Genomic DNA, 19,383 nt, shown 5'->3' with positions numbered 1-19,383 from the left:
GGCTTGTCTACACTACCCGCCGGATAGGCGGGCAGCGATCGATCCATCGGGGGTCAATTTATTGCATCTACTATAGACGTGATAAATCAACTGCTGAGCGCTCTCCCGTCAACTCCGGTACTCCACCAGAACAAGAAGCACAAGCGCAGTTGACAGGAGAGCGCCAGCTGTCGGTATACCGCAGTGAAGACACTGCGGTAAGTAGATCCAAGTACGTCGACTTCAGCTATGCTAGTCATGTAGCTGAATTTGCGTATCTTAGATCGACCCCACGCAGTAGTGTAGACAAGCCCTGAGTTCTGTTATACCATTGCCGGTATAACAGAAAGACCAACAGCTAGATTGTGCCTTATAGGCCCAGCCCTGCGTTGGGGGCATTGCGCAGCGGCATGGCTGTAAGAGCAGCACCCTGTCTCAGGGGCCTGGTCTGCACTAAGCAATGTTACCATGCCTCCTCACCACTGTGAACTAGTGTTCTGATATGAGATGCTAAACATGTTCAGTAGTCAGTGCAGACCAGGACAAACTGTGGTCATGTCAGCATAAAAACTGTCAACCTTGAACAAACATGACAAAGTTTCATGGTGTAGACCAGGCCAGAGAAGCAGTTGACAACCCCAAAGATTCACAAATCATAAATCAGGAGCCCAAAAATCATGAGATTGTAAAACAACAATAAATGTTGGGTCTTTTTATTTGCCTTCTGACTTTGGAGCCTTTAGGGTTCAGGTTTTTGAGATTTTCTCTGCAACCATGAAGGCTAGAAAACCAGGAAAACTTTCATTTAAAAAAAATTAAGTTGAGATTCCCACAGCCAAGTGTGTCCAGGAGCTAGGGCTTTAAACATTAAATGTTGTGAGACTTGCTATAAAATTGCAAGAACTGAGAACAGCATGCCCAGTGCTTCCCAGTTCTCTGCCTGCCAGTGTGGGGGTGGAGGGCGGGGGTTTGAGTCCCTTGAGTACACAGACTGAGATTCTGCCTAGCCCTTACGTGGGTCATGCATCTGGAAGGTGATCTGCCCAAAAGTATATTTGTATCTAGAATGCAACCCTCAGAAAATAAACATCAAAAAAGGCTGCTTCACATACAGAAGAAAGAAGCCTACCTCTTCAACTCGGCAATTAGCAGAGCTGTGCAGGGGACACCTAGTGTCATTAACGAGATGTTGTTGATAGCAGGCTTAATGAATGCAAGGCATGTAGTGACTCCAGAAAGGACACCGACTGCAGCTTTAAACCTTGCCCTGAATAATTAAAGAAAAGGTGTACATTTTGGTTTAATTAAAGCCTTACATTAAAGATAAACAAGAAAAGGCAACAAGATCCTAAAAATGTTTAAAATTGTTGTAAACAAAATTTTATTTCTTTGAATAGGCATAAGATACAACACACACTATAACAACAACAACAACAACATGGTGTGTACAGAATGCCTACTTTGGCTCCGATCTGGCAAAGACTTTAACTTTGCATACATGTGTGTCTCGTGCATATGTCTTCGCAAGACTGCAACCTTGAGAGTTGCATATTTTATATGCACACTGATCATAAATATTTGAAACTGAGGCCCTATTCTGATCTCTCTTATTCCAGTATAATTCATGAGTTATTCCACTGTATTCAATTGAGTTACAAGGTCTAAAACCAGTGCAGTGTTGCCAATTCTCATTATTTTACGAGTATAATGATATTTATTATTTTCCTTAAAGCCCTATCTACTGGAATCATGTTACGTGAGAATCTCAGCTTTTTTTTTTTTTTTAATTTATTAAATAAAGTATTTTCTAGCTCTCTTGACTGCAGAGAAAAGCTTGCAAACCTGAAATCTAAAGATTCAAAACCTCACAAAGCTAATACAGAGATTTTTTTATATATGTCATGATTCTGAAACCAATGATTTTGGGGGGCCTGCCTTGTGGGTTTTTTTGTTTGTTTAAGGTTCAGATTTGGCAATACTCCCAGTATAATTAACTATTTATGTTAAACGATCTGTTCCACTTTGTATTTCACTGTGACACTCTGAGTACCTTTTTCCAGACCTCAAAAAGAGCTCTGTGTAAGACGGAAAGCTTGTCTCTCTCACCAACAGATGATGGTCCAATAAAAGAGATTAACTCAGGTAAAAATATATCTTAAAGAGCTCAGGATGGTTCCCTGATTGTGTCTTGAAGTTCATTACACTATTTCACTAATGCACCCACCTTGTCTCTCTAACATCCTGTGACTTGACAGAGCTACAATGACACTGCATACATATATATTACCTGTCATTTCGAAAAACCTTTGGGAGGTATCTTCTGGGGAACCACATGGCCAGAGCGCACATCAGGACCCAAAGAATAGCCAGCTCATCTAGCATCTGACCCAGGAAACTGAGTGTAGCATGGAAATAGACCGATCCAATTCCTGGATGAATCAATTAAAAAGCCAATATGAAGTTATAGTAGTGTATAGCACTAAACTATGCCGCTTAACAATGGACCTAATAGTACATGCTTTGACATGGAGATCATTCTGCCTGGAAATGGTAGAAAGACTTAAATAACACTACAATCTGTGGCAGCTAAAACTTATTGCAAAACAACCAATTTATGAAAGGTGCAAATGTCAGTTCTAAATAGCAAAATGGAGCTTACGTAAAAGAAAAAGCACATCACGGTATCACTATTAATTGAAATGGGCAAAGTATTATTTTTTTAAAAAACCCACAACTCCAAACTAAACAACTAAAAACAGAGATACCCCCTCCCAGTCAGTGAGAAAGTCAAACAAGGGTAGCAGCAGGTGGTGGCTAAACCTTAGCATGATTTACAGGTGGAAATCCCATGCTTTTTTATAGAGCCATGCAACCTGCACAATAATTCTTTGCCCCATCTATGTAGTATTTCAAAATCTTCCATTGTCGCTGACAATGGAAACATTAATGATCCTCTGTACATAAAATGGGTAAACATTCACTTCTATGGAGAGAAATTATCAGCATGTTACAAACAAAAGGCTCCTGAACTCCTCCCAAATGATGCTAACTATCCTCAACTCCTACTAAAGTAATGGGATGTGGGTGTTCAGCACTGCTCAGCATCAAGCCCAAATGTAGCAAGAGCAATTACGGAAGGGAAGGGCAGAACAGAGCTAAGCAGGCCAGAGTTCCAGCCAACCTCTATTGTCACAATACATTTTCCTTTGTAAAAGCGCACATGCTTCAGTATCAAGTTCAAATAAACTGTTCACTAGAAGTCAGGGTTGCTTTATTTTTCAAAAACATGATATGCGGGCAGGAAAAGAACCTAATTTCCTCTCTCTTACAGTTCATGCATGACCAGACACACACACACACACACACACACACACACCAACTTACCAACAACAACTAGCAGAGTCCATATTAGGTATATTCCACTGTTGAAGCAGGTTGCATATTGACGAAATAAGCACATACATATTGGTGGCAAAACAAAAAACAAGATGTTGCTTATCTAGAAAAGAAAAAATAAAATAAAATGTATCAAATAAAGGGGGAAAATTAAACAAACTTTTAAAGTTTGTAAGCTGTCAAAAACCACCTAGAAAAGCACATTTGTTGCTTGGTCTGATGACAACCCCAGCTCACCAAAACTCATGTGTCCTTCTGTTTTCTCAAAGCTGACCCAGGTTCTGCAGTGGAGGTCTATACTTTGAGAATGTTAAGCATAAATCCATCCAGACTGGGAACAATGTATAATGTGGATGATCCCTTCCTTAAAATACCTTGTAAATCTATCCCATGAGCAACACTGCTGTGATTACACAAATACATTATCAAATATTCATGTCATTGCAATTCAAAAAGTATATAATGACAACAAGAGGTGAATAACAAGAATCTTAGCTGGTGGCACTCTTCTTAATGACTGAGGGAGCCTTGCATGAAAACTTGTGGAACTGCCTGGATACAGATCATGTGGTCCTCCCTTAGAGGAAGGCGGAGGCACTTGGGCTGGGGAACCCTGCTGCAGCTCTTAGGCTGTAACAGGCAGCTGTGGAGCATCTACCCTACAACTTCATCCTCAGGTGAGAGGCAGGGGAGGGAGACAGAATTCCTCATCATTGCCTCTATTACATTCTCAGTGCCTAGCCCAATTACTCAGGCAGGAGAGAGAGCTTGGTCATAAGAAAGTCCCCCTGAAAAAAAAAACAAAGGGGGGGCGGGAATTACAGCTGCCTTTGAAACCTGTAATTTAAACTGGCCAGTTTGGCCTTTTAGGGCCTGATCATATATTCCCAGTGCCCCTCAACCTTCCACTGAAGTTAATGAGAGTCTGGGGTGGACAAAGCATGTAGGATTGAACCCTTAATGGGTGTGTTTGCTCCTTCAACTATATTTTTCCCTACTCATGTCCTCAAATATAGTCTTCCCTTTACACAAGAACCTAATTCAGAGAGATTAAAATTCAATCACCTCACTTACATTCCCAGGAAGGGTCAAAACGTGTTCCTAAAACCAGCATTCAAAATGACAGGAACTGAAGAAGGGGCTCCTAAGCATATTCATTTGGAAGCACTGTATGCAAGAAGCATTAAATCAAACTAAAGATGCCCCCACAGAGGGTCACATTTTCTTCAGAAGCCTTGACCTTTGGGTTTAATTAAAGTAAAATATTTAGAAAAAGCAATCTCCCACTCAGTTTAAAATAGCACACTCTTTACACGGTGAATTTGTGCCAGCAGAACCCTTGGAAACAGCATTCAGCCTGAGACTCAGAAGATAATATGATAGAGATGAGCTCACTTGTACTTTTAAAATCAATTTTTTCTTTAAGAAAAGATTACAATGAAAATGTTGAAAAGGCTGAAATGCAACAAAAACTTACATTAAAAAAATTGACCAACCCACCTCTCCTGTCACCTAAAAATAAAAAAGCTAGATCAGCAGGCTATTGCGAAGAGGGAGAAAGGATTCTGTGGCTTTTTTAGGACTGGCATCTAGGACTGTTACAGAACAATATATGGTTGGCAGGAAGAGGTTTGAAATACATCATTAGAAGTCACTGTATTGAATTTCTGATTTTATCAAAATAAACTATATAGAAAAGGGGATCCTGATATACTGTATTAAAAGGCTTAATGTAACTGTTCTTTGCTTTGAGCTCCATCACAAACTGGACCAAATTCCATCACTGAAAACATTTGGTTCCCTCATTTTGGTCAACAAAAGACCCAAGAGTGTAAACAAAGGCACAATGAAGAAAGATTGTCCAGTTCTTGTCACCCAGGACTTCCACAAAGGTCTGCAATGCCGCAGATAGAGTATAGCTTTACAAAAGCCAAATTAAAAACAAATCAACCTTCCTGTCCCCAAAAAACCCACGACATGTATACATACCTGATTTAAACTCAATTTAGGAGTGTCCACACAGTTTGCGCCAGTCTAACTAAATACAATTTTAAAATATCTTTAGGTAACTGTTTCAAAATTTGTGTTTAGACAAGGCCTTTGTCCTGTGACTACAGGACTGTGCCGTTAAATCTTTGCTGAGAAGTGAATAATATCTGGCCTTTTGGGATGTGTATTAGCAAGGTTCTGCTATAGTACTTTAAGGGCCTGATTCAAAGCCCATTCAAGACAAGGGCAGTCTTTCCAGTGACTTCAATGGGCTTTGGGTCAGGCCCATAGCCATGTTATCCCAAGTCATTTTAGAGGTATGGAGTGAAATCTTGGCTCCAATGAGGTCAGTGGCAAAACTCCCATTGACTTGAGTTGGGCCAGGATTTCCACCATAGATCTGTTAACAGCTGTCTTTTCTTGACCTAATCTGATCATTCATCCTGGTGCACCCCCTGCACTTTCCAGGACTACATTCTATAGTATTACCATTCATGTTTTAGCTAATTTTCTCAGTATTTCACCGTAGAGGGTGTTCACCACCCTCTCCCATCTCACTTCCAGCCTGCTCCAAGTCACATTTGCTTTCATTAAGAAGTGTTCTCTTTTGTTTATCCTAAAAACTTCCTCCCTATGTTTTAGGTACTTCTGCAGGGACAACACGGGCAAATATAGCAGACTACTTTCCCCAAAGTGCTCAGATGATATAGGGCACCCATATACCAGATCACTCTTGATAGTGGTTCTAGGGAAATCATAGCATCAGCAATGCTGGGCTCAAATGTGGGATTTGCTTTTATTTAAATGTGTGGAGCTAGCAAGAAAAAAAGACACGGACTGAGATCATGTAGTCCTCACTGATTCGCTCAGCAGAGGGTTTGGTGTGTAAATGTAGTTCTGTAACTGCATGCAGTGCTACAACCGGTTGCTAACCTGGAAAGGAAAAAAAAAAAAAAAGCCAGAAAGAACAGGAGACAAAGAGGAAGGAGCTAGGCAAGTGTTTAGGAAAATGGGTTCGAGAAACCCCCAAAAGACAGTGAGGTGGGAAGAAAAAAGTCAGAGAAACTCAGGGTACCATCCTGCCAGCCCTCCATACATGATTACCCATCAAAATTGAAGGAAGCCCTGCACAGAATTTGCAGGATCCCAGTGTACACCACACTTTCCATACAAATCTGTGAAGCTGTACAATGCCCCACTAATGTGGATGCAGTTATAGTGGTATAAAGCTATTCCCTTACAGGAAGGGGATAGGGGAATAAGCTACACCAGTGGAATGCACCTTTATACTGGCTTAACTGCATTCAGGACTAGGGATTGTAACAGGATAATTATTTCAGTTAAAAAAAAAAAATCATAGCCCTAACTGAAATAATTGAATCAATCCAAAAGCCTGGGTGCAGACCACGCCAACAGAGATGCACTTGAACTGGTCAATATAAATCCAGCAATTTATCAAATTAAAATTTTCTAATATAGATAAACCTATAGACCAGCCCTAAATTTGATATATAAGAAGCTGCTATTGCAGAACTGAAAGGAATTTGCTCAGCTTGGGGGGGGGGAGGGGGGGGAGGGTGGACGAATTTCAAGAGCAGCAATTTTTAGTTCTTCCACATACAGCATTCTGTGTTCACCTCTACTCCAGTGCAAACACTACTAGCCTAGGCCCCAGGCATGTTGCTCCCAAAAGAAAGAAAAGAGCGTCACACAAGTTAGATGGTCCCAGATATTAGAACGTGGGAGTGGGTGGAGATAAAACTCTCTTTTGTATTTTGTTTAGTCTTTGAGTCCGGTTCTGATCTCAGCTATGCTGGTAGAAATGTGGAGTAACTCCAATGAAGTCAAAGTTACACTGGTAAATCCAGCATAAATGAGACTGATATCTGACCCTTTCCATATATTGTTGATTTAAGAGAGATATACACAGAATTAGGATCAGAAAAATTTCCAATCAGTATAGTAGATGGTATTTTTGTGAAAAGAAAAGGAGTACTAGTGGCACCTTAGAGACTAACCAATTTATTTGAGCATAATTGCATCCGATGAAGGGAGCTGTAGCTCACGAAAGCTTATGCTCAAATAAATTGGTTAGTCTCTAAGGTGCCACTAGTACTCCTTTTCTTTTTGCGAATACAGACTAACAAGGCTGCTACTCTGAAACCTGGTATTTTTGTGATCAACCTTAACATTTTCCATTTCATTTTAAAATGAAAAAGTTTTAAAGTTCCAGTAAAATAAAAATGTTAGCCTTATACGATGGTGAAACAAAATCAACAGAAAACAGGCACGTGAAACCAGATCACAAAAGATGCTTCCCACCCTCACCCCCACACCATCCAAATAAAGCTACAGGAAAACTGATAACTTGCCATGCAATTGGACAGTAAGACCACAGCCCTAATGCAATAAAATACCAACACTGTCACATGCAAGAAGACCTTATTCTAGCCCTGTGTGCAAAAAGGCAAGGGAAAGCTGAGGGACTGCTGCTATTTTCCCCAAGCTAGAAAAACAAGAGATCTCATTTCCTTTTAACTCCCCATGGAAATGCTTTGAAATCAAGGCTAAAAAACTATGAAATACAAAAGAAGATGATGGTATTTTTGCTATATTTGGATAACTTCCTATTAAAGTTAGCAAACAAAAAGTAACAAATGTAAATGTTATTTGCATCTTATTTTTTTATTTAAAAAAGTCAATGAAAGTGACAGGATGTACCAATAATATTTAAATAATTCCTTAGTCAGACACACACACACACTATATACATACGTATGCATTAAACATAAGATAAAAAATAAATACCGAGTGTACTGCAGGCACTGAAAGACACAGGGACATGCATACAGATGTGCAAACACAAAGCTATGTACTCGATACACACCGTGTTGTAGAACTCGGCTATCGTGGGCACGATAGTGTAGTTATCTTCGCACCAGTCTACCTCGGAGCTGCCGGCTCGCAGCTGATCCCACAAGTAGAGGGTGCTCATGACTGGGGTGGATCTGCCTTAGAGCCGCTTCTGCTTTTTCCGCTGCGGCTGTGTTGGGGCTCTCTGTGCTGTTGCTCCCCTGGACTAATCAGCAAGACCCAGACAACATTGAGGTAGCACCCGCAGCAGCTTCCTCCTGTTTTCCTTTGCTCCAACCGGATATGGAGCTCCACAAGCAGCACCTCTCAGCCTGTTGGACTCATCCTCCCTCCTCCCAGTGGGTTTTTTAGCTTAATGCACGCTTCCCTGCTGATCAGCCTGCCCGCCCTCAGCCCCAGAGCGCCTGCGCCTTCGGCCTCAGCCAAGCTGCTGCCCTGTATTTACCACGCACGACACAGAGAGTCGGATCCTCCTCCAATTGAAGTCCGCGCAAGCTCCTGTTGATTGACTTCTGTCGTTCAGGACCGGGCTGGAGGAGCACAGAAGAGACGAGGGTGTACGGAATAATTCTGCACCGGTCCCCAGCGGAGCCACCAGGTGGGACTTAATAAATCTTAATTTCTGTCCCTGGGATTCCAGGCTGTCCCCACTCCGAAACCCACACAGATGGGGGCGGAAACATTTAAGACACAAAGTGAACAAACAGGGAAATAAAGGATAATGCAGACCTTTTTTTAACGCAACATCCGCTGCATCTGGGCACCAGCACAAGTAAAACAGACTGATTTTGAAACACTTAAATTAATGAACTGCAGTAATCTTTCCTAGAACAGCTTCTGGATTGAGCTCCCCCTCCTTCCCCCCCGTTCTCGTGAAAATCCATAGTCTGGCAGTTTTGCAGACTAACGCTCTCTGTTTACACACAGAAAAAGAGAAAGGAGCAGAGACAGCTTTCCCACACTGCCCAACCCGTGTCCTGTTTCAAAGGGATAACCTCTAAGGGTATGTCTACATTCCAATGTAAACCTGGGCTCAGATTCAGGCTCAAGCCCAACCTCTCCCCCCTGCAGTCTATACACAAATCTATCTGATTCAGACCAGTAAGCCTTCTGAACCCAGACCCTAGGACCCTGCAAGGTGGGTGCTTCTGAGCCTGAGTCACACTTAGGGTGACCAGATGTCCAAATTTTATAGGGACAGTCCCGATTTTTGGGTCTTTTTCTTATATGGGCTCCTATTACCCCCCACCCCATCCTGATTTTTCACATTTGCTGTCTGGTCACCCTAGTCACACTGGGGCTTGGGTCCACAATGCATCATTTTGCACCATGAACAGAGCTTGGGACCAGATCCCCCAGTCTCACATCCTGAGAGGCTGCAAACACTATCCCACAATGCCACGGGCCAGCTTTCTTATCCTTTCTATCCCAAGATTAGCCAATTGACTCCCAGGAAACAGAAGCATCCCCCTGGTGTATGTACAGCTGCTTGGCATTTAACGTTTCCATTTTATTCTGACTGCTGAGTTGCTAACAGCGGGAACTGTCTCCTAAGTTAGCTATGGCCACCAGCAAGAAGTCTGTTGCCAAGCACACTGCTACCTGGTCACAGGACCATGGTCAAATTCTGGTAAATCTGTGGTGTGAGGAGAAGAAGACATTCGGTTTCAATAAGAATACCAGAAATGACCATGCGTACTAAGAAATACCAGACAGATCAGTGCAGGGAGTGGATTAAGTGGTTCAAGAGCAACTACCAAGAAAGCCAGGGATGAGGACTGCACCTCTGGGAACTCCCTATCATCCTGTCTCTTTTAGGAGAAGTTTGATCAGATGCATTGAGCAATGAGCTCCACAACGGTTCACAATAACCTGGTCAGCAATGGCAACCTTCTGACCTCTGAATCTTGTACACCACTAGAAGGGAGCCAGCAGCTGCCAGATCAGTCTAGTGAAGTGACTCTGGTGCTCACACCAGTCCCCAAGGAGACTTTGCTGCCAGAGCAGCTGCAGCATGTCCACACTCAGAGGAGCTGTTCAATGACCCCCTGGAGGAGCAGCCCGCTGTGGAAGTAGAAGCGGAAGAGGCAAAAATAACTCCAGTGCCTGGTAAATATTTTGGCTCCATGTTTGTTGTTAATACACAAATGGGAGAGATTTGTGATTTATGAGCTAACACAATTTTTATTACAAACCATGGGTAGGAGTGTGTATCCACTAATGGCGGAATGCACGCCTTAGCATTTTGGCATCTGCTCCCTCTATTCACATGGCATTAAAATGGAGACTGAAAAGTGCAAACAACAGTTAAGCAGTTAACATTAAATTTTTACTAGATACTTGTATGTTCTTACAAAGATATGCTGGAGTGTTAAAAGTAAGAACCTTATATTGCCTTTCCTTTTTGTATGCTGTGCAGTACAAATTGGCCACGCCACAACATAACAGGCTACCTGTAATCTGTATGGGAAGGAGGCAGAAGTGTAGTTCATGGGTGATTAAATCCATGTCTAATACGGCTGGAAGGTTGGATGTAGTCCAGAAAAGTTTTGAGGGAGAGGAGGTGGCTGTGCAGTTCTTTGAGAGTCCATATTATTGTGTGTGTTGACATGTAGTCCATGAGCAGATGTAGTCACAATAGACTGTTGTCATAAATATAAAGGGAAGGGTAAACCCCTTTGAAATCTCTCCTGGCCAGGGGAAAGCTCCTCTCACCTGTAAAGGGTTAAGAAGCTAAGGGTAACCTCGCTGGCACCTGACCAAAATGACCAATGAGGAGACAAGATACTTTCAAAAGCTGGGAGGAGGGTCTGTGTCTGTCTGTAGTCCTCTTGGCCGGAGATAGACCAGGAATGGAGTCTTAGAACTTTAGTAAGTAATCTAGCTAGGTATGTGTTAGATTATGATTTCTTTAAATGGCTGAGAAAAGAATTGTGCTGAATAGAATAACTATTTCTGTCTGTGTATCTTTTTTGTAACTTAAGGTTTTGCCTAGAGGGCTTCTCTATGTTTTTGAATCTAATTACCCTGTAAGATATCTACCATCCTGATTTTACAGGGGGGATTTCTTTATTTCTATTTACTTCTATTTTTTATTAAAAGTCTTCTTGTAAAACACTGAATGCTTTTTCATTGTTCTCAGATCCAAGGGTTTGGGTCTGTGGTCACCTATGCAAATTGGTGAGGCTTTTTATCCAACATTTCCCAGGAAAGGGGGGGTGCAAGTGTTGGGAGGATTGTTCATTGTTCTTAAGATCCAAGGGTCTGGATCTGTAGTCACCTAAGCAAATTGGTGAGGCTTTTTACCAAACCTTGTCCAGGAAGTGGGGTGCAAGGTTTTGGGAAGTATTTTGGGGGGAAGGACGCGTCCAAACAGCTCTTCCCCAGTAACCAGTATTAGTTTGGTGGTGGTAGCGGCCAGTCCAAGGATAACGGGTGTAATATTTTGTACCTTGGGGAAGTTTTGACCTAAGCTGGTAAAGATAAGCTTAGGAGGTTTTTCATGCAGGTCCCCACATCTGTACCCTAGAGTTCAGAGTGGGGGAGGAACCTTGACATGGTGGCATAGTGGTGGGATTAACCTGAAATGATTTTGAGATCCAGTTGAGATTTTTTGAACTAGAAATACAGATTTTAAAAAGGAATTTTTAGGAAGTCCAGAAAGCAGCTTTGAAACTGAAAGCAGCTTGGTTTCTCTCTGCTTTGTGGCCAAGCAGAGACAAAAGGGGATTATCTTGTGAATTGCAGGTTTTCTTTGCCTGGAGGCAGGGTACTTAACTCCTGCAGGGAAATTCACAGTCTTCCAACCCAGAGGTTTTTTTTTTTCTTTTCTTCCTAAAAGTAAATAGGGGGTGTGTGTTCTACCCATTTGCTTTTTCTTTGGGCGGTTAAGCAGGTTTCCAAGTAGTTGGAGGTTTTTTGCTTTAATTTGGGCCCAGAGCAGAGACAAGGGAATTGTCTTTTTCTGTAGGCTGACAATCACTATCAGAGAATAGGTATTCTATTCCAGCACAGCAAAATTTTACAGCCAAGTTTTGTTTGTTTATTTCTAAACCTCGGGTGTAAAGTTAGTTAAAAACAGAGAGGTTAGAATGACCAAATCCTCAGCTCGACTACAGCTGGAATTAGCCAAATTTCAGGCTGAGGAAAAACAAAGGGAACATGAAAGACAGATAGAACTCATGCGGCTGGAGAAGGAGGTACAGGAGGCTGCCCACAAGAGGGAAATGGAGGCAAGGAAGCATGTGGAGGAGGAGAAGGAAAAAGAGAGGAAGCATGTGGAGGAGGTGGAGAGGATAAAGGCCCAGCAGAATATACCAACAAACCCTAGCAATCCTTCTCCAGGTACCACTTCCCATCGCAGAAAGTTCCCCACCTACAAGGCAGGTGATGATACTGAGGCCTTCTTAGAAAACTTCGAAAGGGCCTGCCTTGGGTACAACATCTCTACTGACCAATACATGGTAGAGCTGAGGCCGCAGCTCAGTGGACCCTTAGCTGAGGTGGCAGCTGAAATGCCTAAAGAACACATGAACAAGTATGAACTGTTTAAATCCAAGGCGAGAGTCAGAATGGGGATAACACCCGAGCAGTCTCGTCGGAGGTTCAGAGCCCTAAGGTGGAAACCAGACATGTCATTTACCCGACATGCCTACCACATCGTGAAACATTGGGATGCCTGGATATCAGGAGCAAGTGTTGAATCTCCAGTAAATTTGCCCTTCCTAATGCAAATGGAACAATTCTTAGAGGGTGTTCCTGAGGAAATAGAAAGATACATCCTAGATGGGAAACCCAAAACTGTAATCGAGGCAGGAGAGATTGGAGCCAGATGGGTGGAGGTGGCCGAGAAGAAGAAAACTGGTCGCAGTTGGAGCGGAGACCAGAAGGGACCACCCCAGACCACACCCTATTACCGGGGGCCACCCAAAGCCCCACCTACCTCCCAAAGAACCCTCCAGACCCCTTATCGTCCCGCCACCCCGTTCTCCAGCAACCCTCCTCGCCCCAGTGACCCGTCAGCTGGACGATGTTTTAAATGTAACGAGCTGGGGCATGTAAAGGCCAACTGCCCCAAGAACCCCAACAGATTACAGTTCATTGCACCGGAATCACACCAGAGGTCCACAGGCCCAGATACCTCCCAGATACCCTTGGAGTGGAGGGAAACTGTGAGTGTGGGTGGGAAGAAGGTCACCGCGTGGAGGGACACCGGAGCACAAGTGTCAGCTATCCATGCTTCCTTAGTGGACCCCAATTTAATCAACCCAGAGATCCAAGTGACGATTCAACCCTTCAAGTCCAACTCTTTCAATTTGCCTACAGCCAAGTTGCCTGTCCAGTACAAGGGCTGGTCAGGAATGTGGACTTTTGCAGTCTATGATGATTATCCCATCCCCATGCTGTTGGGGGAAGACTTGGCCAATCATGTGAAGCAGGCCAAGAGGGTGGGAATGGTCACCCGCAGCCAGGCTAAACAAGCCGTGAGGCCTAGCTCTGTTCCGGAAACTTCTATCAGGACCCAGTCAGAGGTGATGGACCCGGACCCCAGGCCAATGTCTGCAACAGCAGTAGTGGATCCAGTCCCAGAGACCCAGACGGAACCAGTCCCAGAACCGGAACCAGCCGAACAACCAACACCAGACCCCGTGCCAGCACTGAATCCAGTACTTGCAACCTCAACACCAGAGGGCCCCACTGAACCTGAACTGGCAGCAGCCGATAACCCTACCCAAGAGGCTCAGCCGGAGCCTGAATCCCAACATAGTGCACCAGCGGAGAGCGGTTCACAGTCAACAGAAACAGCTCCATCCCCTATATCGCTTCCAGAGGGACCAAGCCTATGTCCCCAATCCAATGAGGGACTGATGTCTCCAGCATCAAGGGAACAGTTCCAGACCGAACAGGAAGCAGATGAAAGCCTCCAGAGAGCTTGGACGGCGGTACGGAGCAACCCACCGCCTCTCAGCTCTTCTAAGCGATCCAGGTTTGTTGTAGAAAGAGGACTTTTATACAAGGAAACTCTTTCGGGTGGACACCAGGAAGACTGGCATCCTCAGAGACAGTTGGTAGTTCCAACTAAATACCGGGCCAAGCTCTTGAGCTTAGCCCATGATCACCCTAGTGGCCATGCTGGGGTGAACAGGACCAAAGACCGTTTGGGGGGGTCATTCCACTGGGAGGGAATGGGCAAGGATGTTTCTACCTATGTCCAGTCTTGTGAGGTGTGCCAAAGAGTGGGAAAACCCCAAGACCAGGTCAAAGCCCCTCTCCAGCCACTCCCCATCATTGAAGTTCCATTTCAGCGAGTAGCTGTGGATATTCTGGGTCCTTTTCCGAAAAAGACATCCAGAGGAAAGCAGTACATACTGACTTTCATGGATTTTGCCACCCGATGGCTGGAAGCAGTAGCTCTAAGCAACACCAGGGCTAAAAGTGTGTGCCAGGCACTAGCAGACATTTTTGCCAGGGTAGGTTGGCCCTCTGACATCCTCACAGATGCAGGGACTAATTTCCTGGCAGGAACTATGAAAAACCTTTGGGAAGCTCATGGGGTAAATCACTTGGTTGCCACTCCTTACCACCATCAAACAAATGGCATGGTGGAGAAGTTTAATGGAACTTTGGGGGCCATGATACGTAAATTTGTAAATGAGCACTCCAATGATTGGGACCTAGTGTTGCAGCAGTTGCTCTTTGCCTACAGAGCTGTACCACATCCCAGTTTAGGGTTTTCCCCATTTGAACTTGTATATGGCCGTGAGGTTAAGGGGCCATTGCAGTTGGTGAAGCAGCAATGGGAGGGATTTACACCTTCTCCAGGAACTAATATTCTGGACTTTGTAACCAACCTACAAAACACCCTCCGAACCTCTTTAGCCCTTGCTAAAGAAAACTTACAGGATGCTCAAAAAGAGCAAAAAGCCTGGTATGATAAACATGCCAGAGAGCGTTCCTTCAAAGTAGGGGACCAGGTCATGGTCTTAAAGGCGCTCCAGGCCCATAAAATGGAAGCATCGTGGGAAGGGCCATTCATGGTCCAGGAGCGCCTGGGAGCTGTTAATTATCTCATAGCATTCCCCACCTCCAACCGAAAGCCTAAGGTGTACCATATTAATTCTCTAAAGCCCTTTTATTCCAGAGAATTAAAGGTTTGTCAGTTTACAGCCCAGGGAGGAGACAATGCTGAGTGGCCCGAAGGTGTCTACTACGAAGGTAAATGTGCTGGTGGTGTGGAAGAGGTGAACCTCTCCATGACCCTTGGGCGTATGCAGCGACAGCAGATCCAGGAGCTGTGCACTAGCTACGCGCCAACATTCTCAGCCACCCCAGGACTGACTGAATGGGCATACCACTCCATTGACACAGGTAATGCTCACCCAATTAGGGTCCAACCTTACCGGGTGTCTCCTCAAGCTAAAACTGCTATAGAACGGGAGATCCAGGATATGTTACAGATGGGTGTAATCCGCCCCTCTGAAAGTGCATGGGCATCTCCAGTGGTTCTAGTTCCCAAACCAGATGGGGAAATATGTTTTTGCGTGGACTACCATAAGCTAAATGCTGTAACTCGCCCAGACAACTATCCAATGCCACGCACAGATGAACTATTAGAGAAACTGGGACGGGCCCAGTTCATCTCTACCTTGGACTTAACCAAGGGGTACTGGCAGGTACCGCTAGCTGAATCTGCCAAGGAAAGGTCAGCCTTCATCACGCATCTCGGGCTGTATGAATTTAATGTACTCCCTTTCGGGCTGCGAAATGCACCCGCCACTTTCCAAAGACTTGTAGATGGTCTCCTAGCGGGATTAGGAGAATATGCAGTCGCCTACCTTGATGATGTGGCCATATTTTCGGATTCCTGGGCAGACCACCTGGAACATCTACACAAAGTCCTTGAGCGCATAAGGGAGGCAGGACTAACTGTTAAGGCTAAGAAGTGTCAAATAGGCCTAAACAGAGTGACTTACCTTGGACACCAGGTGGGTCAAGGAACTATCAGCCCCCTACAGGCCAAAGTGGATGCTATCCAAAAGTGGCCTGTCCCAAAGTCAAAGAAACAGGTTCAATCCTTCTTAGGCTTGGCTGGTTATTACAGACGATTTGTACCGCACTACAGCCAAATCGCTGCCCCACTGACAGACCTAACCAAAAAGAAACAGCCAAATGCTGTTCAGTGGACCGGAAAGTGTCAGAAGGCCTTTAACAAGCTTAAAGCGACACTCATGTCTGACCCTGTACTAAGGGCCCCAGACTTTGACAAACCGTTCCTAGTAACCACAGATGCGTCCGAGCGTGGTGTGGGAGCAGTTTTAATGCAGAAAGGACCTGATCAAGAATTCCACCCTGTAGTGTTTCTCAGCAAAAAACTGTCTGAGAGGGAAAGCAACTGGTCAGTCACTGAAAAAGAATGTTATGCCATTGTCTACGCTCTGGAAAAGCTACGCCCATATGTTTGGGGACGGCGTTTCCACCTGCAAACCGACCATGCTGCATTGAAGTGGCTTCACACCGTCAAGGAAACTAACAGAAAACTTCTTCGGTGGAGTTTAGCTCTCCAAGATTTTGATTTCGACATCCAACACATCTCAGGAGCTTCTAACAAAGTGGCTGATGCACTCTCCCGTGAAAGTTTCCCAGAATCAACTGGTTAAAATCGTCCTTGAGATGTGGAAAATATTGTTAGTCTTTATGTACTTGGTAGTATATTTAGAGATGCATGTGTCTTATTAACTGTTTTTCCTAGAGCTCCAGGAAGAAATCCCAGCCAGTGTTTCACCCTAGCTGAGATTTGGGGGGCGTGTCATAAATATAAAGGGAAGGGTAAACCCCTTCGAAATCCCTCCTGGCCAGGGGAAAGCTCCTCTCACCTGTAAAGGGTTAAGAAGCTAAGGGTAACCTCGCTGGCACCTGACCAAAATGACCAATGAGGAGACAAGATACTTTCAAAAGCTGGGAGGAGGGAGAGAAACAAAGGGTCTGTGTCTGTCTGTATGCTGGTTTCTGCCAGGGATAGACCAGGAATGGAGCCTTAGAACTTTTAGTAAGTAATCTAGCTAGGTATGTGTTAGATTATGATTTCTTTAAATGGCTGAGAAAAGAATTGTGTTGAATAGAATAACTATTTCTGTCTGTGTATCTTTTTTGTAACTTAAGGTTTTGCCTAGAGGAGTTCTCTATGTTTTTGAATCTAATTACCCTGTAAGATATCTACCATCCTGATTTTACAGGGGGGATTTCTTTATTTCTATTTACTTCTATTTTTTATTAAAAGTCTTCTTGTAAAACACTGAATGCTTTTTCATTGTTCTCAGATCCAAGGGTTTGGGTCTGTGGTCACCTATGCAAATTGGTGAGGCTTTTTATCTAACATTTCCCAGGAAAGGGGGGGTGCAAGTGTTGGGAGGATTGTTCATTGTTCTTAAGATCCAAGGGTCTGGATCTGTAGTCACCTAAGCAAATTGGTGAGGCTTTTTACCAAACCTTGTCCAGGAAGTGGGGTGCAAGGTTTTGGGAAGTATTTTGGGGGGAAGGACGCGTCCAAACAGCTCTTCCCCAGTAACCAGTATTAGTTTGGTGGTGGTAGCGGCCAGTCCAAGGATAACGGGTGTAATATTTTGTACCTTGGGGAAGTTTTGACCTAAGCTGGTAAAGATAAGCTTAGGAGGTTTTTCATGCAGGTCCCCACATCTGTACCCTAGAGTTCAGAGTGGGGGAGGAACCTTGACAACTGTATCATAAGCCGTAGGGATGCAGTAATCCATGTGGATGCTAACACAGCATCCTGTTCATTCCCCCATGAATCTTGGGTGCTGATAGCTACAAACTTTACCTGTAGGAGGAACTCCAGATAGGTAGTCACATTTTGGGGAAAGGCATATTTTCTAGACCCTCCTCTATAGGGCACCAGCCCACTCCACTTGTTAACGTGTTGCTCGCTCACCGTAAGCTTGAAAACCTCTGTGGAATACATGGCTGGCTTGCCACTGGTAGCATGGAATAGAATGGCCCTTTGCCATTCAGGGAACTCCAGGATTCTTATGTCCTCCAGAATATGGAATGCCTGAAAGGACTGAGAAACCTTAGCTAGTAAACCGTGACACACACACCCCCGCCCCCAGGGTATCATGGTCTGCACTTTACAAATGCTACACTTTTAAAATTTCACCTTACCGTTGTGTGTACATTCTTTGCACTCTGCTTAACTCAGTTATGTCCATGGAGTTTCTGGGAATCAAATCGCTTCTCTAAGAATATAATGAAGCTGGGTTTTACAAAGCATCAATTTTTGGCCTTGAGATTCCACAGGCACTTTTCTCTGAGGATACAGTGAACCTTTTTTGAAGTACTGCTCCAATAATGTGCTGTTTGATGGTGGCTTTCACTCCCTTCCACCTGTGCAGGCCCTTCCACCTCTGCAGCTTAACCACGCTCCAACCGAAGCCTGAGATTTCTAACAGTCAAAGAGAAAGCATTTCTGCGATGAACTTAAGGTGGACATCCTGGACAGGGCCAACAAGCGGGTACAGTACCAAAGGGAAAAGAATTCATGGCAAGTTGAAAGGCACAGACAGGCTACAGAGTGCAAGGAGAGAATTGAAGCAGGTCAGTTGAGAGTTGCAGCACAGTTTCGGGAGCAGGAACATTGCTTGAGGGAGGAAGACAGAGCATGGCGGAAAGACCTGTTTGAGAGGCTCTAAGGGCTAATGGCCACAAGAGTTCAGGCTTCTGCTCCACCTGTACCACATCCTGAGCCCTCTCCATGGTACCATGTCATGCAGACTAGGAACACATTGGACAATACAAAAGTTGGGTGGCCCATGCAACCAAGACTGAACACTAGTAGCTGGACAGGTCAAATACACCCCCAGCAGTCCTCCACCCCCAGGCATAGTCACCAAGTTTACACTAAATGTGCTAGAAAGGGAGGCCCAGGGACATGCAAAAGTAGGGAATTTATTTGTTTGCACTGGCTTCACTGTTGAAAGTTTGTGTTATGCACTTTATTTTATTATGGATTTTGGTGTTGGTTTATTACTGGTGTTTTGGTGTTCTAATGGCAGCTGGCCTGGCTGACAATGCTTTAATATTGTTTGGTAGGTTTTTTTGTAATAGACATGTTCACAAATAAAGGCTTTTATT

The 19,383-nt window shown here is 44.2% G+C and overlaps 1 protein-coding gene across 3 annotated transcripts in view; it reads right to left on the bottom strand.

The window, feature by feature from the left end:
- ACER2 (alkaline ceramidase 2) overlaps positions 1–19,383 on the bottom strand; it is a 46,982-nt gene that overhangs the window by 22,615 nt on the left and 4,984 nt on the right. The window contains exons 1-4 of one of the 3 annotated variants that reach the window (XM_073345482.1): positions 8,252–8,720; positions 3,364–3,478; positions 2,267–2,408; positions 1,109–1,246 (exon numbers count right to left, since the gene is read on the bottom strand). In XM_073345482.1, coding sequence (XP_073201583.1) covers positions 1,109–1,246; positions 2,267–2,408; positions 3,364–3,478; positions 8,252–8,359 — 503 coding nt within the window. In that variant the 5' untranslated portion in view covers positions 8,360–8,720. Of the gene's footprint in view, positions 1–1,108; positions 1,247–2,266; positions 2,409–3,363; positions 3,479–8,251; positions 8,721–19,383 lie in introns of those variants that run through there. The other 2 variants (XM_073345484.1, XM_073345483.1) reach the window with 2 other exon arrangements.

Source organism: Lepidochelys kempii, chromosome 5, assembly GCF_965140265.1.
Source record: "Lepidochelys kempii isolate rLepKem1 chromosome 5, rLepKem1.hap2, whole genome shotgun sequence".
NCBI lineage: Eukaryota > Metazoa > Chordata > Testudines > Cheloniidae > Lepidochelys > Lepidochelys kempii.
Note: the sequence above shows the minus strand (reverse complement) of the source record. Positions and strands in the feature narration are given on the sequence as shown.